Below are 24,636 nucleotides of genomic sequence, written 5' to 3'. Positions count from 1 at the left end.
GCAAAATTGGCTAGGAATTGATAATTGTTGATGCTTAATTATGGACACACGGAAGTTTCTTTATACTATCCTCGCCATATTTGTATATGCTTAAAGTTTTCTATCATAAAAGGCATTTTTAAAGTGTTTAATGAGAAAAGAGAAAGTTTAGCACAACTTCACTTACGTAAACCATCAATAAATATGCATAAAACACCACCATATATTTGTTAAAGACACAGACATATCCAAAAACATTAGCGTGAATATCTTTGAAGGAAGAAAATGAGAATGGGAAACAGGGATAAATGAGAACTATTTTAAATAAAATAAGAAAGAAGCCTCATTCTACCAAAACTGATAGTATGTCATTACCTAAGGAGTTTTATTAATTCAACTTCTTAACACATGAGGTCAAAAAAAGGAAAACACTTGGGACTGGTATTGTGACTCAGCAGTAGAACGCTCATCTAGCATGTGCGAGGCGCTGGGTTCGATCCTCAGCACCACATTAAAAAAATAAATAAAATAAAGGTATTGTGTCCAACTGCAGCTAAAAAAATATATTTACAAAAAAGGAAAACATTGAACAAATGGAAAACTCTCTGGGATTACACAGGAGGATTAACTAAATCTGACTTGGGAAGACGGGGCATCCTCATACCTTAAATACACTGAATCAGAATCTCTGAAATTGGGCAAAAGGTACTACTGTTCAAATCCCATTTCACAGAGGAGAAACTGAGGAACAGTGAGTAAAATGATAATCCAAGCTCACAATTCAGCAAGTAGAAAAGGTAGAAAGATAGAAATCAAGCCCAGGGCCAGAAAACCCACTCTTGGCTGTGTGAAATGGCTCGTACCTATAATCCCAGTGGCTCAGAAGGCTGACGTAAGAGGATCACAAGTCCAAGTACAGCCTGTGTAACTTAGCAAGACCTTGTATCAAAATAAAACATAAAAATGGCTAGGTATATGGGTCAGTGATAGAATGCCCCCTCCACAAAAAAAACTTATTCATACTGTACTACCAACGCACTGTTATAATATAAAATCTAAGTATAGCCAACGGAATTTGATCTTCCTAAAATATTATCTTGTACCACAATGTCACTGCTCTTGGCAACCACCAAAAAAGTTAAATGCTGTATAGTCTAAAAACCACCTCCTAATTACCCCCATTTACTTGTTCAATTAATATCCCCCTTTTTGCCAATATAAATCTTATTCCAAGCACACCAGTCCTCCTCCTTTTAGAATACACATATTCCTAAACTAATAATCACTTTCTCCAAACTGAAAAACCTTCTATTCTCTTCTACACTTGTTTGTATCCATTTGTCCTACAATGTCCAGCATTTAGCACATTTCCCTAGCATTAATTGATGGAACTAAAGTCCCACCACTATTCCAAGAAGTTTCCCTGATGACTTCGACACACACCTTTTCCTTCTTTAATTTCTTTTGCACCTACTCTCTGAGCCATTCAATTAGCACCTTATTACAGTAACACCTCATTTATCCAGCATCATTGGGAAAGGAAAGTGTTCATCAGAAGCAAATTTTCCAGACAACTTAAGCACTAATTTAGGAAGCAGCAAAGTAGAATGAAAATAGTGCTGACTTTAGTTACAGACAGACCTAGGTTCAAGTCCCAATTCTTCCACTTACCAGATAAGTGTCTTTGAGCAAATGTCAACAAATGTCTCTAAGTCTACTGCATTTTCTATAAAATATGGATAAACTATTATCTTCACAAAGTAATTCTGGGTATTACAAAAATCACACAGAAAGAATCTGGCAAACATTCTTTAAATCATAGCTATAACTACTCCAACTATTATGCACTAACACATTAAAACAATTTTTATGAAAATCTTCATCTATATAAATTTGAGATTTTTCTCAGAAGACAGTGAATAAAATTAAGACTTCTTAATAACTCAAAATTCATTCAACTGAATTTACTTATTCAATATCCAGGACCAACAAGGTGCAAAGTGATTAAGGATTTAAGATGAATGAAATAAACATGGTCCCTGTACTGATGGAGTTTATAGAGTATACTGGTCACTAAATAATTTCACTTTGTGTTATAGAATAAAAGTGAAACAAATAAGATGCTGGATGGAGAATAAGGGATAGCCTACTTTAGAAAGGATGATCAGGGAGGGCCTCTGAGACTTGATGAAGAAGTGAACCATGGAAAGAGTTGAGAAGAGAAATACTAGCAAAGGAAAAGCGTACACAAAGTCCTGAGGTGTCAAAGCATTAGCATATTTAAAAACTGAAAGAAAGATATGGAGGATCATAAATTAAGAAGGAAAACAGCAAGATATGTTGTTACAGAATTAGGCAAAATCAGATCATTCAGGGTTCTGCAGGCCACATTAAGGAGTGTGAGTTTCATTCTAAATTTAATTGAGAGTGATTTGACAGGATAATGTCAATACACCAAATATTTCAGGAACAGACTTTTTTTTTTCTTATTCCTTTGCAGAGTTACCACTGATTAATTTGACTTAGAGCTTCCATTCCGTAGCAAATGTAGTAACAATTATACAATACAATAATTTTTCAAAGTTTTACTGAAAGGACCAGTATCATTTTTTTAAAAAAAATTTTAGTTGTAGATAGACACAATACCTTTATTTTATTTATTTATTTTTATGTGGTGCTGAGGATTGAAACCTGTGCCTCACACATGCTAGGCAAGCACTCTACCACCAAGCCACAACCCCAGCCCCAAGCAGCATTATGGAGTGGTAGGGGAAAGAAACATTTCTTATGCCAATTATATAAAAACATTAATGATGAAGCTACTCTACGGTGGTCTCTACGGTCCTCATTTCGTACTATACTTCATCTTGTAGTTCCTTCTAGAACAAAGTTTGAAAACAGGTATAAAGAACACTGGTCTAGGAGTCATAAGTTTTCAATACTATTCCTGATATAATGATATAACAGCCAAGTAACCCTGTGCAAATCATTTAATACCTTTAGTCTCAACTTTTACTTTACTACAATGGAGAAAATACCTGATACTAATATTGTGTATCAAAAGCTATAATACTTGGAGCGGTCTCTCCCAATAAGTAGAAATTACATTTTTTATTGCTTTTATAACAAAAATAATTGATTTTGATTGCTTTATGTCCAAACCATCTGAAATATAAAGGCTCCAAGCATGAATTAACTTTTGCAAATATCCAAGCCCATTTACAAATTGGTATTTGTGACATCAAATGAAATCCACACATTTATTAAATCCCTGCAATAATTAAGGTCCCAAGTAGTGCTATAACTGAAAAACTAAATTTGGTGTCTTGTGAAAATGAAGTTGATTTTTTAATTATTTTTAAAGATCAATGAAGACTATATATTTCAAAATAACTAAGAGAATAAATTCAGATGTCTCATCACAAAAAGTGGTAGATAGATCAGGTGATGCATATGTTACTTAGCCTTTGGGTTCAAACCCCAGTACGCCCCAAAAAAATTCTCATTACTGAAAAACAATTACAGAATAACTATATCTTTAAAAATTTAGAAATTTTACTTAGTTGAAAACACATCCATAACTAAAATTCTGCAGGCTTATTATCTCAATTTAAAAAATGGACTTTGCATTCAGAATGACAAACTAAAATACACTTATACTCTGGTATCACATTCTGATTTATATCTTTTACTATTCCATCTGCGATTAGATTTTTTTAAAAGAAGTATAATCTTCTGATAGTAAGGAAAGAAAATTATACTTCTTATATCTTAGCCCAATACTAAGTAGAAACTCAAGTTTCCTCTTAAGTGATGAAATTTAAGTTGTTTTATACTGAATGAGATGAGTCAAATGGTGAACATTTTACTGCCTGTATATTTTTCATTCAATTTTTATTAAATAAATAAACAAAAAGGAAATTACTTCTGGGCTGGGGTTGTGGTTGGCAGTAGAGCACCTGCCTAGCATGTGTGAGGCACTGGGTTCAATCCTCAGCACCACATAAAAATAAATAAATAAAGGTATTATGTCCATCCACAACTAAAAATATTTAAAAGAAAGAAAGTAAGAAAATCACTTCTGGGGCTGGGATTGTGGCTCAGCTGTAAAGTGCTCATCTAGTACATGTGAAGCCCCAGGTTCAATCCTCAGCACCACATAGAAAAAAATAAATAAAATAAAGGTATTGTGTCCAACTACAACTAAAAAGAAGAAAATCACTTCTAAGAGAATTTTTAAATTGGGCATACAATATGAAATTTACCATCTTAACCATTTTTAAGTATACAATTCAGTTGTGTTAAGCTTATTCATATTGTTGTAAAACAGATCTCTCAATTTTTCATCTTGCAAAACTGAACTCTATACTCATTAAATAAATGTTCAATGGCAACAGGGTTCAAGAAAAGAGACTATAAATACTGAATTGTATGACCTTAAGTTTCTAATTGCTTTTGCCTCAGATTCCTTGTCCATAAAATAAAATATAACATTTACTTCAATGGGACAGCACGAGGATCAGTTTAACACCATTATGTTTTGGGTCATTTAAATATTTTAGTAGTTTACAAAGAAATTATATATTCTTTATCTTTTTTAGATACCCAGAGATTTATAATAAAATGACAAATATTTTCCTGGAGTAGAATTATAGTTCTCAAGAAGAAATCACAAAACAGTCCATGTAACTGTTAAACCAAATGAATCTCTGGCAATATCTTATGGAAAAGTTATCTTTACTTACGCCAAGTAAGAGGAAAGACTTCCTGGCTGCCTTACTAAGCTTCAGGCAAAAAATGCTCATCTACTTCAAAAGTTCCAGTAACCATTCTAGTAAGGAATGGTTAAAACAAAAAATCAATTACTTTATCCAAATAAAGTTCAATTAATGTTTGTCTTCTAGTCCCAAGTTTCAACACATCTATAGAAGAGATTATCATCCAAGTTAAAGGATACCCTAAGCCTATCCTTTTAGAACAATGAACCATTTATTTAAAGATTCTTGGGAGAGATAATACCCAAAAGTTTGCTTTTTTTCTCCTTTTTTGGTTATATACAAATTGGAAAGGTAATAAGTTAAGACCCTAAATGGAATTTTTCTATCATAATATTAACTTAAATGGAGAAATGAAAAATTCTGTTCTCATTTCAATTATCAAATCAGATGAACAAAACTTGCTGTTTTAACACTGCAGGGCATTGAAGCATTGGATTTCAAGGCCTTAAACTTGGCTTCATAAGATGTTCATTGATCTGATGTATTCTATCAAATCAAGGTTTATTGCTTATTCATATATGTAAATTGTCTTAACTAATAATCTTTTTAAAATGCTACATTAAAAAGCTTCAAAAATAATTAAAATCATAAAATAAATTTATTTCAGAAACATGCAAAAATAATGGCACATGATCTTAAACCATTCGATTTTTGTAAACACTTTTTTCTCAGTTTCTAGATATGAAAACCACATTTTCCCTTGTTCAAAATAAAGTGGTAGGGCTGGGTTTGTGGCTCAGTGGTAGAGCACTTGCCTAGCATGTGTGAGGCTCTGGGTTTGATTCTCAGCACCACATATAAATAAGTAAAATAAAGGTCCATTTATAAAATATATATATATATATATATATATATATATATATATATATATATATATATATATATTTTAAAAAATAAAAATAAAGTGGTAATCCATGATCCATAGTATGTATAAATACCTCATCATAAACATTATAAAAAATAGTAATTTTGATAGAACAGAGATGTAATAATTTATAGCCTGGAGTCCAATATATGCAATAAATAGTAATATCAATGCACTCTATAAATTTACTCATAGCATCTTGTATATAATGTCTTTAAAGTTATAAATAAATGGTTTTGCTTTAACATGTTCAGTTTCCTATCAAAACTATGAAGATGAAATGGAATCTCAAAATATTAATTTTTTGAACTAAGCTCTAAATCATAATCTATCAGAATGGCAAAGTGCTTGTTTCTCTGTTTCGTTGTTTTTTATAAGAACTTCCCTATTTATGATTACAATAAATTATATAGGCAAATAAATAAAAGTAAAACAAGCAATCTAAAGGCTACTTTTATATGTAGTATGCTTTGCTTTGTCAACTGTTTTCAGTGATTGACATAAAAGAAACCCTAGCTACAGGTAAAAATTAGTTTCTGAAGATGTACATATCACTAGAGTATCTTATCTCCCTTCTAGAAAACATTTAAATAAAGAAAAAGAAAGAAAGAAAAAATTCATCCCCTCTGCTCAACTGTTTTAGAAGTCTTGTGCACCACTGGTAAGTGATCTCGTCATATTTTAGACGATTAGAAAACAGTACTTTCAAAAAACATTCAATTTCTGCCTTTAAAAATGTTGAATAAACAATCTTACCATAATTAGAAAGAAAGAGGTCTTTGAAAGTAATTCAAAGTTATAAGATCTTTAACTTGTATAATTTCAAAAGACTTGAATTTATAACATGTTTTAATAAACTTGTTAAGTGTTGTAACATTCTTTCTTGGGCAAAATACATATGCCCCAAATCTCCCAATAATAGATAAAGATTTTATCAGCTCCTTGTAGTGTTAATCAGCAAGATGAAAAACTATCAATCATCAACAGAAAAAAAAAATAAAAGAACAACATTAACAAAGAAGGAAGGCCCAAACAATATTGGGATTCCACTGAACATAAAATAAATTGAAACTCGTAATAATAAACATAGAGGAAATAGAGAGGGCTCCCATGACTTTCAACCAAAAAAAAAGCCTCTTAGCCACAGTAAATCATGGTTGTAAGAATTCTCAGACATAACAGCTAAAAGGAGGAGGTCAGAAACCACCAGACAACCACACAGGTAGAAAAATCAGTCCTGAAACTGAAGTATTCTCACTAATAAGCTATACAACTCACATAATGTTGATTTTTTAATAATTACACAGATTATATTATTTGAAATCCAACAGGCCCAAGAATTTTTCTTTTAACCCTCCAATTTCGCTGACAGATTATCTGTTAACATCTAAGAAATTATTCATCCTATATTTTATTGATTTCTTTTCCCCTTCTATATAACTCACCTTGATATGACCAAATGCCACAGTCAGACAGTACTTCCTTCTCAATACAGTGCCTGTAGCAATATAATTTATGAAACTGAAAGCTCTCCCATAAGCCTCATAGTGGCTATTTTTATCTGAAAAAGGCCCTGAATACTAACAGAACTTATTTAAACTAGTTAAATGTCCATGCATTTAAAAAGATAGGCCAGAAGGCAAATGTGTATTGGTTTAATGAACTCATTCTGTTTTGAATAAAATGTGACCACGTTTGTAAGATATGGGGGGGGGGGGGGGGGGGAGATAGGAAACTATCAAAGGAAAAGAAGTCCCAATTTTTTTTTTAAAGAAAACATCATCAGGCTTACATTTATTTGGAAAAAAAAAAAAAAAGTCAAATGTCAGAAAAGTGCAAAGTGTATCATAAATACCTATTCATTGAAAGTAAATGGGCATAAGGATGATATTTTTCTGATTAGAATCAAGATTCAAGACCCTTTGTTTTACTAGGTTAAAGGTACTTACATGAACTGGTAGATGATATGGAAAAGTGACATCAACTTGTACCTGTTTCTTTGGCTTTTATAATTTCTTAAATACACAGATTAAAAGGCCATTAATTAATTTGTAAATAATTACAAATGTTAATTTCCATATTAACAGGGTCTAGATGAGGACAACATTACAAAATATTGCTAAGCAATCTTTAATGCCTTAAAGAGCTGACAAACCTAAATTAAGACATTTTTCATTTTGGCTTTAGTTTGCAGTTTGATATAAGTATCTCCCTCTCTCAGGTCTGTTCTAAATGACAGCAGGTCCCTGAACACATATACCATTCTCACACCTTGCAAAACTCATAGCCTTGCCAAGAGGACTAGCAAAGTAGATAATGAGAAGTATATGCATAATACAAACAAATCTCACTACATTCCATATACATTATCAACCAGCAAAGGGAAATGGTCTGTTAAAGCCTCGTGAATTTATTAAGTAGAAAGATTCCTATATTCAAAGAGTATTTATAAAGAAAACATTTTAAGATAATGCTATACTCTTAAGCCAGTGCCATCATCACCTCGCCTGTACAACTGATTATTTTAAAATTGGTATCAATATCATTGTCCTTTTTGGAAGATTTTTCAAATAAATGCCACTTTATTCAAGAAAAATGGTAAATTGAGCTGCACATGATCTTTATTGTTGATTTTAAGTGAATATCAGCATGCTAACCTAATGATGAAATGAAAGTACTTAAGAATTTTGATTAGAACAATAAAGGTTGCAAACTTTGGTTAATTCATCTCATCTTAGATGTTGCAAATTATATTAAATATATATTGAAAATGTTTGATGTATTATGTCTTTTATAACTATATAACAAAAAAAAATAAATGACAAACCAAATACTATCAGCTGCTTTTCAAAGCTTTAATAAAATGGTCATGAGATTTAAATATATATAATAATTTATATGTACTAGTAATATATCATACAGGATTTTTTCTAACTTATACCTTACATTTTTAATTTAAATATACTTTAAATAATGAAATAGTTCTTAGTAAGTAATTCACATTTTACAAATAATTTAAATTTAAAACACATTTTATAAGCTTTCCTGTTGACATAGCAATATTACAAATTTTATAGTAAAATATTAGATAAAAATAAAGTTAATATCAAAATTTATATCATTGCTATATGTGTATTTGCTTTCCTCTAAGTATAAGTTTATACTGTTACAAATGACAAAAGAAATTTACCAGTCCATCTGTGTTTCATTATATCTGGGTATAATGGCATTTTGTTGTTGTTGTTGTTTAACATTTCAGATTACTTGTTGCTTTTTTTCAGGATGATAGAAAGTAAAATCTGATCAAGTCCTTTCCCTCCTTAAAAACCTCAGAATGGACACCACTGGCCTCAGGAGGAACTCAAAGCCTTTGCCCGGCTTTCAAGAATTAACCGTTGCTCACCTCTGTAACCTTTACCACCTTTCCAAAATATCCCTCTCTGAAACATACACACTATAACACTACTGAACTTTCTGTTTCTAAAAGGATCCTACTCTCTCACTTCTGGACCTCTCCCAAGCACAAACTGTTCCTATGCCAAACACCCTGTTTACTTCTCTTGGCAGGGTTTGTCCCCAACACGGTTATATCCCCACTGCCTTGTACAGTGCCTGGAAAAGAGCAGGCCCAGAATGAGAATTTAAAGAGTGAGTTAATAATGATAGAATTTAAACAACTTTTTTTTAACTTTTGTTTTTGAGGAAGGTATTTAATGGGAACGGAAAATGATAAAAGTTCACATATGTTACCTTCTTTTGCCCTTTAATTGGTACATTTAAAAGGGTGCTTTTTGGTCAAGTAATTTTGATATTTTTCTTATAAAATAATGTAAAATTTTTCCATGCATGGACGGATATCGAAAAAATACTGGAAGGTTATAAGTTTATATTCTTTATTTTGCTTCTCTACATTTTTGAAGTTTTCTACTTTGAATATTTATTACTTGAATAACAAAGTATTTTAAAAAGTACTGGTAAGCCAATCAAAGTCAATTTGTGCTTCTGCGAGTTATGGTTTTACTTACTCAAGTATTCTTATGTGTCCCTTTTACCAATTTAAATAGAAGAGAGGAAATTTAGAGATACTGTTCTATAGGGATGAATTAAAGTTTGGTAACCAGTGGAGACAAAAAAAAATCCACCAAATTTTTGCTTTAAAAGCTAATAATCCTACTGATTGGTAACCACAACGCAGCTAATGATTTCATTTTCTCAACTATACTACAGTCATTTCCCAGTCATCTCTTGGAAATAATCCCTTTATTCTAATAAGATCCAAAAAGCTTTTAAAAAATAATTGACAAAAGTTAGCAATGCAATCTATCCTAAAAATCATTTTTAAAATGTACATGCTCAGTCACTTTCAATAACTACTAAAGCTAAAACACTTGCTGACTTCCTTCCTTTCCATGTCCTCTATAACATCCCATTATTGTCATCCTTTAATAATTTTTTTAAAAACTGGTCCCAAGCAGTTGAAAAACACTTTACTAAAATAACAAAACCTCTTTACTAAAATTATAAAACCAAATGGCATTCCAAAAAGAATACCCACCACATGCAAAAATCCCTCCACACACACACAAAAAGAGAAAACCCTTTATTTCCTTGTAGTTAGTCTGAAGACTATCCATAGTTGACTTTTCTTCCTCACTTTATCTCCACATCTCAAAACACTGCATGCTAACTTGGGTTCACTCCACTGAAACTGATATCCCTAAGGTCAAAGTTGGCCTCTCAATTAAAACATCAACCCTTGTTTAAACCTCTTCATTCATTCTACTGTGTCTGACATAGTAACTCACACCTCAATTCTCAGAACCCCCATTTCTTGATCACTGTGATGCCAATCTTTTATGAACTCTTCATATTTCTCTGGTGTTCCTTTTTGGTCTCAATCTCAAAACTCTCAAAATCTTTGATTTCTTCACACTTTCTCCCTATACATTTCCAAGAAAAAATGGCTTTATTCCCATCTCATGCTTTCAAATTATATACAATGCAAAGGAAAAGACAGAAGCAGATATGTAAGAGGTAAAATCAGACAAAACTAATCTATGCTGTTAAAAGTTCAGGCAGAGTGGGGAGCACATGTGAAGCTTCTACAGTGCTGGTGATAGCCTTTCTCTTGATGTGGTTGCTTGGTTACACTGCTGTATTCAGTTAGTGAATATTTATCAAGCTATACACCTAGGATATATACATTTTTTTCTATATGAATGTCATATTTCAAAAAAAAAGTTATTCTTTTAAAAGAAAGAATAAGCTAACACTGAGTTTACAGTTGGGTTCTGACATGTGACTTGTCTAAATTACTTATCCTACTGAAGTCTTAGTTTCCTCATCAACAAAATGAAATAAAACATAATACATGAGGTACCTGGCACAATATTTAAAACTCAAACACCTTACATTTATAAATGTTACTTCTCTGTCCCCAGCCTCTCAATTCCATTATCTCCAGCCTAGATTTCTCAACTAAAAAAACTACATAACAAATTTCTTCCCAAACTGTTCTCTCTCTAGGTCTGGATAACACCTCAAACTGAACTCATCAACTGCCTTCTTTTCCTTCCTATTCTTCCTCCTACATTCCCTCAAAATCTGGGACTAAAACAATTATAATCATCTTAAAATTCCTAATTTTTTTCATTTAGGTCCCAGGTCCTATATTCCACAGCCTGAAATATGTACTGCATTAATGCAGAAGAATGATGACAGCTAACACATTTATATTGTTACAGCAGCTTAGTTATTACCAATGTTTCCTGATAGATCTGTTTCCCCTTGTGTCCCACCCTTCATATAACTTCCAGAATTAATATTCTAAAATGCACCTCAGATGATGTAACTTTTCTGCTTAAAATTCTTTATCTCCAAGGTCAAGCTATCATTCAAGGTTGTATTTTAAATAGTTCCTGTTTAACCTGCCAGACATATCCTCTACAGCACATCCAATCATATCAATTTTATTGCAGTTTACCAAATACAGTTGGCCCTCTGTATCCAACTGGTTCTGCATCTGCAGGTTCAACAAAAAACAGCTCAACAACATTCAAAAAAAAAAAAAAAATCCATCTATACCAAACAAGTACAGATTTCTTTTTCTTGTCATCATTTCCTGAACAATAAAGCATAACAACTATTTGCATAATGTTTACATTGTATTAGTATTATAAGTAATCTGAAAATGATTTTCAGTACACAGAAAGATGTGCATAGATTATATGCAAATACTATACCATGTTGCATAAAGGACTTGAGCATCTGCAGATTTTGGTATCCATGGGGGTCATGGAACCAAGTATACCAAGGGATGACTATATACCACACTCTTCATGCCTTTGTATTTCTGTACTTTCTTTCTCATTCCCCTCCCCAACCCCACACATTCTCTCCCCACCTTAGGTAACCCCTCCTCAATTTTCCTAATGTTTGTCTTTTAATAAATAGCCCCTTAGAAATATCTCCTGACACTCAAGACTCCTAGGCTAGATTCAATGCCCTTTTCCAAAACTCTCATACCATCTTTGGAATAACTATCACAGTGCTTTTTTACCCAGTGTGGTAATTGCTGATAGTGATCCCCCTCTGGAGAGTCAGTTCCTGGTGGGCAGAGATTGCTGGGCTATTCAGATCTGACTCAGGAGGGCTCAACAGAGGCCATCATTGACAGTTCACATTTTTTTTAAATAAATACAGGAATGGAGAGATAGTAGAAAGCAGGATGAATAGGATTCTCATCTTATAAAATATATATAAATGTATACTATTATAAAAATAAACAAGTTTTTAAAATGAGTTTTAAATGCTAACTGGCAAAATCCAACTATTTAAGAAGTTCAATTTTCTTAGGCTAGTCTATGGCTAAAATAGGCAGCACAGTCAGAAACCGGAGTTTGAAAACATGCTATACAATTTACTGTGAGGCCTTGAACAAGATATGTAACCTCTGAGACTCAGTTTTCCTATATGTAAAATCAGGATTACATCTACTTTATGAAGTTGCTGTAGGGATTAAGCAAGAAAAGCAGCCAGTCCCAAAAAAGGGAAAATATGTATAAAGTACCTTGAATAGTCAAATTCATAAAAAAAGAATATAAAATGGTGGTTGCCCAGAACTAAGGAGAGCAAGGAGTGGGAAGCTTTTGTTTAATGAGTATACAGCTTCAGTTTAGGAGGATGAAAAAAAGTTCTAGAACTGGAGAGTGCAGACAGGGGTACAACAATGTGAATATACTTAATATCACTGAACTATACACCTAAAAATAGTTAAAGTTCTAAATTTTATGTTACATATTTTACCAGGACAAAAGAACATGTGATCAATAATTCATATTGAAAGACTTTCCCTACCTTATTAGAGAGAAGCATGAAAGGGAAAAAAAAAAACCTTTCTTTCTCTTTCCCGACCCCACCTCTCCAGACTGAAGCTAACTGGCAAAGGAATAGAGAAGAGTTCATTGGTTTAAAAAAAAAAAAAATTTATCCTGAGCCTTCACAAATCAGAAACTTAAAACTATACTAAATCATACACAGACCAATTTACATAACAAGAGCATAAGGATTTCAAATAAAAATCAGAATTTATTCAAGACATGGCACTTCTGGAATTAAATATTGTACAGGACTGTGTTTAACACACTATAACACATATTTTCTTTTAATCAAAGTACTGATAAACTTTAACATCTAATCTATGATTCTCTGTTGAATCAAATTCTTAATGCTATATATATATATTAATCTCTCATCATAAAAGAGGTACCTAGAGTAAAATGAAAAGAACACTGACCTTGGAACCAAAAACATCTAAATATGGCTCAACTCCACCATATTATATCTATATTATCCTACCTGGATAAGTAAATTTTCATTTATAAATCTTAACAATCAATTAAGATACCACCTACTTCACAGGATTATGAGATTTAAATTAAATTAAAATAAGCTATATTTTAAAAACTTGAAAATTGTAATACAATTTCATTTATATTATTAAGTTTATGAGCAAAGTAGTCTATCAAAAATTCATATGAAAAACACACAGTTTCATGGTAATATAAGTAGGTACTCTCTCCTAGTTCTGAAATTCACAGAGACTACTATATGCCTATATTTTAGAAATATCTTCTTTAGAAATTACATATTAATCCAAGCACCAAAAACTGGAGATTGAGGGGAAAAATAGACTTTTGTGACATTTGTCATATTATTGATTACATCCTTAATTCATTTATTCCACAAACATATAATAACAATTCCTAGCACTGTGCTAAGCATTGGGAATACAATGGTGAACTAGACAGCATGATGCTTAAACCGTATGGAGCTTCCAATCTGAGGAAAGACATTAAACAAAACATCACATAAATTATTCACTATTTACAATTGACATGAAAAATGAAAAACAGAGGTTTCTACAAAAGCATCCAATCCAATCTGGGAGGTTTAGGAAAAATAACCATGCCACCAGCTATACCATCTTTGCTAACCCCATAGACTTTTTTTTTTTTTTTTTTTTTTTTTTGGATGTACATGGACACAATACATTTATTTTATTTATTTATATGTGTTGCTGAGGACCAAACCCAGTACCTCACACATGCTAGGCAAGTGCTCTACCACTGAGCCACAACCCCAGCACCGCCCCCAAGAGGCTTTCAATAAACCTTAACTATTTCTACCAACAATATCATTATAAAAACCCCACTGTCTTCCTTAGAAACAACTGTATCCTGAGGGCTTAGGAGATAAAAGATAATCAGTCCTACCATCTAGGAGGACCAGAAAAACTGGATCCACCATCCAATTCCTCAGTAAAAAATAAAACCAAGGAAGAATAGCTTCTTCATCCCAACTTTCACTGGTATTGTATATATCCTTGAGCAGTTATGCTCATTTTAAGAAGTTTCCTCAATGGTAGCTTTAAACTGCTGGAAACACTCTAACCTCACGGCTTTCCCATGGCTGTTTCTTTCAATATTAGTCAGATCTCTACTTAAATGTCTTTTCTCAAAGAACCTTCCCCTAACTATCCAATCTACTGTAGATTCTCAGTCATTCTCTATACTATAGCCCCCATATTTTATTACTTTATAGCATATATGACTATCCAAATTTACCTAGTACATTTATTTACTTATGTATTTCTCCTACAAATGTGAAAGCTCCATGAAAGCAGAGACCCATTTTACTCTACTCAAGATACATCTTCCTTGCTAAAGACTCCAAGTATTGTTTAGGTAGTTCAGGTACAGGGGAGCAATGTCTCTAGCCCAGGGGATAAACAATGACTGATTTAAGCCAATTATGGTAATACCATTACCTTTGCCAGTAATTGGTGTAGCGGGAGGAATTTTACAGTTCTTTCTAATAAGGCATAAGAAGAGATCTCCTAATACAAGAATAGGTTTTCCTTCCTGACTGATGAGACATGAAGAAGGAAAAACTTGTCTCTTCCTCCTGATTTTATACTAGTCTGTGAGAGAAGTGATGCTGGGAACCTGAAGCAGCCATGTTACAGTCACAACAGGAAGACCACAAGGATGGCAGAGAAGCTGATCCTGAACCCTGATGTTCTTGATACACTTAAGCATATCTGGAATTGCCACTTTCATATATCTTCATTCTATTAAGATTTATTTTTAAACCTGATCAATTAAGCCATTTTTCTATCTCCTGTTCTGATATTTGCAGCCAAAGCTGTAATAAACTCTTAAGCCTGTTTCTTCTGTAACATTAAGAGAAAACAGTATTTTTGAAGGGATTAAAAGATATAAAGTACCAAATGTAAACAAAATTCTTAAATGAAAGCATTGCTATTATTGTTACTATTAATAACATTCTATGACAAACTCAACAAATTCATTATAGAGTATTTAGGATATTGTTATTTTAATTCTGCCTCTCTAAGATCATTGTTGGATTTGTTTTTGGGGGGGGGGGTATTTTGCTTTTTGTTGATGTTTTGTTTTCTTGTTTGGGGAGGAGTTGCCAAGGTTGGTGTCCAACTCCTCAGCTGCCCAAGCAGCTGAGACTACAGGTGTGCACTATTGCCCCCAGCCTCATGAGATCATTTTATTGCAATAATTTATGTCAATTTCTTCTGTCGATAAAATAGCTCTCCTCTCCCCCCTCTCTCCCCAAGTCTGGAGTTATCTAAAATAAAAAAGAAATAACCATATTAATAATTTCAGAGGAAAGCCTGTTTTGATGCATCAACTATTTTAACTTAAGTGGACAGTATCACATATAAATTTCCACCTTCTATTCTTGTCTTCACAAATATTTCATCAGTATTTTAATACTGTATTAAATTTCTGTCTTGGATTGGAAACTAAAATTACAGCTATATTAGTAATTAAAATATACCCTTCAATACCTACTATTACTGAGAAAAAAATCTTTAAGAGCAGAAAAAGAATAACAGAATGCTATACTTCAGTCTACAATATTTTCTATGCTGAACAACTTTATGACATTATGTCCATGAAGCAAAATTAATACAGAAGATCAAAAATAGGAATTTGCCAGGTCATTGGTTCACTCTAGCTGAATTGTGAACTAAAATATTATGATGGCTCATTATTGTTCTCAAAGCTACTTAGGGTCCTACATGAAATGCAACAATCAAAATTCTTCTTTAAAAATATTTTTTAGATGGTGATGGACTTTCTTTTTTTAACTTATTTATATGTGGTGCTGAGAATCAAACCCAGTGCCTCACAAGCTAATACTAACTTAAGTTTTTCCTTTAAAAGATGAGCAAAAAATAGAAATATTAATACCACCACTACATTAATACTATCCAGGCTGATCCAGATAAATTTTTAGTTCTGCAATTATTACAAAAACAGTAGCTCCACTTTTCAAAAATCTTTAACCATGAATTTACTGCCAAAAATTATTCACTCATTTTGACCAAGGTAGACTTAAAAATTATGTGGAAAAACTCTATTCTTCCCTGTGTAGTCCATTTTCTACTTGTTTTTCAATGTTTTCACATTGAAAATATTGAATGAGATATAACAGTTTGGGAAAGCTAAGAACACTCTCTGCTATGTTTTTAAATTATATATATATATATATATATATATATATATATATATATATATATATATATACACACACACACACACACACACACACACATACACGTATATATATTTTAGTTGTAGTTGGAAACAATGTCTATTTTTATGTGGTGCTCAGGATCGAACCCAGGGCCTCACGCATGCATGGTGGGCATGCGTGAGGCCCTGGGTTCTACCACTGAGCCACAGCCCCAGCCCCTGCTATTTAATATTACTAAAAACAGGAAGAATCTTAATCTTGGTGGGCCACCCTTCATGTCACCTTTCATAGAATACATGGGGGTTTTTGTGTAATAATTAAGAGAACTGTCGTAGTCCTAGTTAAATTATATAAGTTTAAAAAGCCTTACATGAACATGAACAGATGTTATATATGTAAAATACATACAAAATCTGATAAGCAAAGTCTAAAGTCTGAATAATATCATCATTTAATTTTTACTCCAGACTCTTCAGATATTAACAAATACATCTTATTCTTTACTCCAATGCTATTTGGTGGGGGGAGAGTACCAAAGATTGAACTCAGGGGCATTCAGCCACTGAGACACATCCTCAGCCCTATTTTGTATTTTATTTAGAGACAAGGTCTCACTGAGTTGCTTAGCACCTTGCTTTTGCTGAGGCTGGCTTTGAACTTGCAATCCTCCTGCCTTAGCCTCCTGAGCCACTGGGATTACAGGTGTGTGCCATTGAACAAGCTCCAATGCTATTTTAAGATCATCTTTTTAGACTAACATCTTAATATTTTGGCATGTTTATAGAGGCTTAAATGTTAGTAAATGATATGTCACTAGTATTTAATGTTATTCCCACATCAATGTCAAAGTAATAATGTACACATAATGGTAGAGAATACCATGTATTCCAAAATAAAATTATAACTATTTATTTTTAAATTACATATTTCCAGCAGTAGTTTCATATCTTTCAAACTCAGTGTTCTGGGTCCTAAACCTATTCCAACACTAATGTAATGGTGATCTCCATAGAAGGAAAATCTAAATTCAAATTGGGTTTTTTTTTTTCCTCCAAATTTTACTTCTAACTTGAAACTATTAAGATAAAATATTAATCAACAACAAAGTGGGTGTTCCAGCTCCTGCCCCATGGAGTATTTTCAATTAAGTCAAAATAATTCTGTTTTCTGGTAGTAACTGATGATGATAAAGACACATTTGTTCTACTACTTCAGGACTACAAATTTTTTTCATCCAAATTAGTTTTATGGGCAAACTGGCTTTCAAAGTATGGGAATAACCCCACCCCCCCACCCCCACACACACATACACAGTTCTCAAAGTACAGCATACTTATAACACTATTTCTGGGTTTTGGCAGGGTTTGGGGAGGGGAGTATTGGAGATTGAACCCACGGGTGTTTTACCACTAAGCTAGATCCTCAGACCATTTTATTATTCTTTGAGACAGGGTCTTGCTAAATTTGCTTAGAGCCTCACTAAATTGCTGAGACTGGCCTCCAATTTGTGATCCTCCTGCCTCTGCCACCTAAATTGCTGAGATTATTGGCCTTCGCCACCATGCCCAGTTTATAATACTATTTCTAAGGATGAGAATAAATCTCTTTATAAATACTAAAATTTAAGTTTCAATATCTTACACAGTCTCTTTTTTAGATTTATTTCTTCAGGAAAAAAGTCTGGTCTTGGAACATAGCTCAGTAGCACTTGCCTAGCATATATAAGGCCCTAGGTTCAAATCCCAAGGGGGACAAAGGGAGAACCTTCTCTTTAAATAACAGGAAAGACATCAATCAGAAGGGGAAAAAAAAATCTCACAGCTGACATCTCAGATACAAATTGTTCAGTATTTTGGAGGAAAGATTTCATAGTTGGAAGAGTCAACATATTGTAGGAAATTTCATTCCCATAAAGATATTGCTTCCTCTATTTTACAAATCTTGAATTGTGTACATTGCTCATCAAACAAGTTTCTGGAGAGATTTGTAATACTTCATTTGCTTTATTTCTTTCAGAAAGAAAGATATCAAGTTTTATTTGATAGGGTTGCTTTAAGGATGAAAGGTGGGGGGAGAATAAGGTGATGTTGGCAGGTACTAATCTCAATAAACTCTTACATGGAGTGGTATTTAAATGTTCTTTTGATTATAACTGTTCAAAAATGAGCATATGGTATTTGTATCCAGGTATGTCCTACAAAAATCACCAATCTTTAAAAGCCAAAGTTATTTTTCAAAGCCCCAGGTTAGATATACAGTTTTTTGTAATTTAGGCTAGTTTACATAATAAATGTCACTGTCAACTATGTTTATCTTATAAACAACTTTTCTTTCCAGCACATTCCTCTTTCAGTGCTATTACAAAATGTTAAAGACCAAATTAGTTTAATAAAAAATTAACATCACTACCCATCTATTTGCAGCTGCCAGTTACTTTTTCCTAGATGGCATACTGCATGGCTTAAAGTTCAGCAATATTTTTCATACAGGACTTGTTTACAACTATTATAATTAATTTAAAAACTTAAATGGTCAAACAAAATTCCTGGAAAGAAAGGAACAAAGATTCTTCATTATTCTGGGTTTCCAACTTTCACTCCTAAGATTTCTATGCCTTCCCCACAACCACACACATTTCTTCAGTCTACCAAAATGGAGGGTATAAGCATCTGGGTGCACCAATGATTAAGAGTGCATATCTGATCAAATCTTTAAAGTCTGTTATATCTGATTATGTAATGCTCTTCCCTAAATCTGTAGCATCCTACCCTAGATCAGGAAGGCAATCTGGTACACTGAAAAATGTATTCTTCAGCGTCAACCATAGATTCTAAAGTTAGAGAAATCTGTGTTAGAAATCCAGCTTGTTTTCCAGTAGCATATCTAGCAGTGTATGCATTTATTTTACAACCCAGGGTCTCCAGTTTTCTTATTTCTTCAATGGAGAAAAAAAGAAATCACATATCTTGAAGCTTTGTTGGGAGAATTAGAGAAAATAAACATAAAAAGCACTGAACACAACGACTAGCACATAGGATAACAAATAAATTAAGATACTTTGGTTGTATTATTTTGGGGGGGGGGCATTTCTGAAATACAACTAAGCTAGAGAACACTATTGTTTGGGGGTATTTTTGAAATAGGACTAAGCTAGAAAATGTTAACTCAAACTTATGACATTTTCTTGGATGTCACTGAAAAACTTCCTTTAAGTCTAACATTTTCATTTACAAGAATTTATTTGGTCTTTCAATATTAGAAGTATTTCTCTTAATATCAAAGATACCTTAGAGAAGAAATTAAAAATTAGAAGAAATTAGTCCCCTACTTTCAAGAAACTTACATTTTAGGAAAAGCAAGACATTAAACAGGCAATTACACAGTTATTTAATTACCATCATGATCAATGTTGTAAAGAAAGTGTGCTAAAGCAGGAAATGACCTAACAAGATCAGAATTAAAATTTCTATGCAAACATACCACCTCCCTTCAAGGTTTTCAATCACTCCCTCTCTAATTAAACCTAATCCAAGACTTTGAATAGACTTGATCTGTTTGTTTTTTAAAACAACAAAATAAGTAATTAACCTGCCCAGGCCATTTTTATGTTCAGGACTGCAAAGTAAAATTTTAGAAACTGTGTATGAAATCTACAAATAAATTTCAAATATTTTATATAGCGGTTTTTTGTTTGTTTGTTTGTTTTTTGCTGTGCTGAGCATTGAACCCAGGGGATCACTCATGTGTGGCAAGCACTCTACCACTGAGCTACATCCCCAGTTCCACAATGACTTTTTAGTTCAAGAAAAAGCTAAGATATCATATAGGTAAGTGCTTAGTTATTCCCTATAAACTTGTGAGAAAATGTATTTCTTGATAGATTATAAAACCAATGTTTATTGAATGTGTATGCCATGATTCGGGACAATTCATTTTTCAGGATCTTTTTATTGCGGTGTATATTACTTATTAATGAAAAACAAATTATTTCTGTAATTTAAATATCACAACAGTTCTAATTTGCTTACTAAAGGAGAATTCATCACTTGACCACCTTTTAAAATCTGCCACCTTAAAAAAAAATTAGTAACAAAAAATTGTAACATCCTTTTTAAAGATACCTTCAAGATTCCTAACTTCAGAAACTAGTACATTGATGTAGAATAGTGCCATCAAAGTCCCAAGTAACCATAACAGGGAAAACTGGGTAATCAGATCAATTCTTCCCACCAACTATGTTCTATAAAACAGAATTACCTCAATGTTTGTCTTCTAACATTCACCTATAAATTAATTCAAAACAATTAACCCAGAATAGTCTTTGTTAATTCTCCAAAAGTGGCCTCTTCACCTATATTTAGTTTATAAAGCAAGCCAGTCAAGAATTCCTTCTGCCAATTGTAATGAATGGAAAAAATATATTTAAATCAAATAGCACCATCTAGCAGAACCCTCATCACTTTGCTCATAAGAGTGGATGTTACTTGATGTTCAGTTTGGTAGATATGACAACAAAAGTGGCAATTTGTTTTCATAACAGAATCACAGAATTAGAGCTAGAAAGGACCACAGAACACACTAGGTCCAACTTCCTTGTTATAATCAGCAAATTTACAAAGTCATCAGGATACAAATTAGATTGAGTCAAAATTTACCCCCTCCCAGGAGTCCAGCTAAAATCCAAAATTACTTTGATTCTCAAATTCAATCACCTCAAAATAAATAAGATTATGCTTCATTAAATTTCAATTTCTTCACCCCCAGTAATGTGAAATCCAAATTTTCTGTAATCATTAAACATCTTCCTTAAGATACTTTTATCATATAACCAAATGATTAATGCACACAAATTAGTCTGTAATTCAAAACTTCAACTTCAGTTAAATGCTGTGTCTTAAATCAGGCAATAATGCTGTGACTCTTATACATTCCTTGTCAGAGCAACAAGGTTCGGATCTAAAAAATAGATCTAAAAAATAACAGCATCTCTCCCTTTTTTTGTTTTTGTTTTTTGCTTTGTTTTGTTTTGCTACATCAAGGCCTGCCACCCCTAAATCCTATGGGAATTGTGTATGTTGATGCCAACATGAAGATTAGGAAATGTTCCCATCCCTGGGGCACAACAAACTTTCAGGGGAAAACTGCCCAAAGCAAGGAGAGAAACTTAGTCGTCTGTCTGCACATTAGGTTTTTATTTAAGCAGCTATTTCTGTGAGCAAGGTACCCAAAGTACCTCGGAGTGATGCTCTCAGACTTTCCCCCAGTCTGCACCCCCTCCGAAAAATAGAGTGCATTCAATGACAAGGATAAGCCTGACCCTCAAGAGTTGAGGCGGTTACTGGGAATCAGTTTGATCTGCTACACAGAAAAATAAAAGGCGGCAGGGCTGGCGGGGGGGGGGGGGGGGTTCTTCCTCAGTAGTCACAGTCACTATTCGCTCTCATTTTTAGTAACAACCAAATCACCGTTACAAGTACACAAGAATAGCAGCAAACAACCCTGCTTTGCAGTGTGCCGTGACGGTGGCATCCCTGGCCGGGAGGGGCTCTTTTCTGGCCAGCCTCCTCTTGGGTTCCCACCGAAGTTAACACCTGTATCTCCCCACTACCCCAACCAAGCAGCTTCTGCCCACCTCAGCGTTTCTCTCCTCCCTAAAAACCCCTTTTCCGATTGTTGCCTCCTACCTACTGCAGAAAGCCCTCTTCGCGGCGGAGCTGCGGCTCACACAACTCCCCTTCGGCTTGCCCCAGGACCACCGCCCCGCAGGGACCGCCCCGCCAGCTGCCCACCAGGGGCCCCCGACGTTCGGAAGGCAGCAAGTCTCCACAAAAAGTTCTCCAGTCGCCGCTACTGCGGAGTTGGGTCTGCAGCGAGAAGCAGAAATGCCAGCCTCCTCCAGCAGATCCCTCTCCTAGCCAGCACACTTTTTCTCCCCGGGAACTCGGTCCTTCTCTGACTCCCAAACTTCTGCAGTGTCCCTCGCGCCCACCCACCCCAGCCCCGGCCCCACTGCCCGAAACACTAGGCAAAGCAGACGTCGCGCGGGATCCGCCAGTTGGGAAAAGCCCCGACGCCCACCGGGTCCACGCCCGCACACGCCCTTAGTGCCCCGCGCGCGCCTCCGCGCCCCGCGGGGCCCCGCTCGGCCGCTCTGCGCCCAGCTTCCGCCCGCCGCGCGCCCGGCACCGCCGCCCTCGCCTCGCCCTGCGCTCCCGGCCCCGAGCCCCGGCGCCGGGGCTCCAGCGCAGCGCTCCAGGAGCCGCCCGCTGAGACCCCAGCCCGCTCCGCCGGGCACCACATTACCACCATGCGCCCTCCTCCACGCAGCTGCCCCCTCCCCGCGACCCCCGGCGGCTCTCCAGGTCCCCGCAGCCCCGGACCCCAGCTCTAAAGTTACTTTGTGAGGAGGTGAACCCGCTGGTTATTTCCCTCAATCACCCAAACAAGTTTACATCCTCAGCACCAGTACCGCCGCCGCCCCCCAACGTACTCGCTTCCCTCCCGACAGCCCCCCACGGCCGCCCGCCCCGAGCCAGCACCTCCTGAGAAACAGCCGCTCCCCGCACCACACGCCCCCACCTCGCACACCCCTCCCCCTGCCAGCCCACCCCCGGCTCTCCCCGGGCGGAGAGTGTCTGTGTGTCTGTGTGTCTCCCAGAGAGTGTGCGAGAGCGTGCGTGAGTGTGCGCGCGTGTGAAGGCGGAGGTGGGTGAGAAGCGGAGACACTTACTTCTCCCGGGCCTGGCTGTCGGACGGGACGGCGCTGCTGTTACTCTTGCCTTTGCCGTACATGCTTGTGCCGAGAGCAGCTCCCACTGTCACGCACCTGTCAACCCATCACAGCCTCCCCGGGAACAGCCCCGTCCCCATGGCGACCCACGCAGCCACCCCCACTATTGGCCGCCCCACGCCAAAGCTCCGCCCTCTTCTCCCAGGCAACGCTAGAGACTGACAGGCCTCCCCCTCCCTTCGGCCTTCCGAAGCGCGCGGTGGCGGCTACAGCCTGAGCGGCAGTCTCCTCCTCCATCCCTCCCTCCCTGGTTCCCTCCCTCCCTTCTTCCCTCTCCTCTCTCCTCCCTCCTCCCGCTCTCCTTCCCCCCTCCCCCTCCGAACCCGGGCGCAAGGGGGGAATTAGAAACTGCTCTAGAAGGATTTTAAACAACTGGCTGTTCTCTCCGCCGCCGCCCCTCCCCCTGCGCCGCCCGCGCTCGGCTCCTCACTGGAGAGAAGGCGCCGGGAGGAGGGGAAAGTGCGGCCTGGAGTCTTTGGCTGGAGCCGGTGGAGCTGGAGCCGTAGCGGCCCCAGACTTCGGGGCGCCCGCCGAGTACACAGACAGACCGACGGCCCCTGCCGCCCTGGGGGCCCCCACCAGCCTCCGGTCCCGCTCTTCTCTTGTCGGTGACCCTGCGCCAGTACCCACGATTGATCTTTACCGCCCTCAGCTCTACTCCCTGGGGTGTAGCCCCCGCCCAGCTCCCGGAGGGCTGGCTGGTGAGGGACGCCCGCGCAGTTCCCTCGACCTTCTCGCTGAGCGACCTAAGCGACTCGCTTTCCCTCCTGGGGAGGGACTGCGCCTCAGGCTCTGGGCGCCGCTGAGGTGGCGTCGCTGCTTTCCCTGGGCCGCGCCCTGCGCCCCAGGGGAGCACCCTGCCTCGGGCCTTCCTCCTCTGGAGGAGGTCAGCAAAATTTCCAAAGAGGCCCAGTGACCGAGTCCTGGGACCGCAGTGCCCTACTACCCTGACCCCTTCCACGCCGGACACACCGAACATCCTGCCAGAACTGCCGCAGAAAAGAGTCCCAGGCATCCCCACCCCGCCTGGTTTAATAGTTTTGATGGTGATGCCCCTTCATTCTGGTCCCTGAACTGGAAGAGGACCTAAAGAGCCAGGATAGCCGTTCCCTATCTTTGCCCATCAGCATAGGCCCTAGGGAACTCCA

The 24,636-nt window shown here is 36.3% G+C and overlaps 1 protein-coding gene across 6 annotated transcripts in view; it reads right to left on the bottom strand.

Moving 5' to 3' along the window:
• Ssbp2 (single stranded DNA binding protein 2) overlaps nucleotides 1-23,724 on the bottom strand; it is a 333,116-nt gene extending 309,392 nt beyond the window's left edge. For 2 of the 6 annotated variants that reach the window (XM_027927775.2, XM_027927777.2), the window contains exon 1: nucleotides 23,429-23,720. In XM_027927775.2, the coding sequence (XP_027783576.1) occupies nucleotides 23,429-23,490 (62 nt within the window). In that variant the 5' untranslated portion in view covers nucleotides 23,491-23,720. Of the gene's footprint in view, nucleotides 1-23,428 lie in introns of all 6 variants that reach the window. The other 4 variants (XM_027927776.2, XM_027927780.2, XM_027927778.2 and 1 more) reach the window with 3 other exon arrangements.
• Between the last annotated feature and the right edge of the window lie 912 nt (nucleotides 23,725-24,636).

The sequence above is a fragment of the Marmota flaviventris genome, chromosome 5 (genome assembly GCF_047511675.1).
Source record: "Marmota flaviventris isolate mMarFla1 chromosome 5, mMarFla1.hap1, whole genome shotgun sequence".
NCBI lineage: Eukaryota > Metazoa > Chordata > Mammalia > Rodentia > Sciuridae > Marmota > Marmota flaviventris.
Note: the sequence above shows the minus strand (reverse complement) of the source record. Positions and strands in the feature narration are given on the sequence as shown.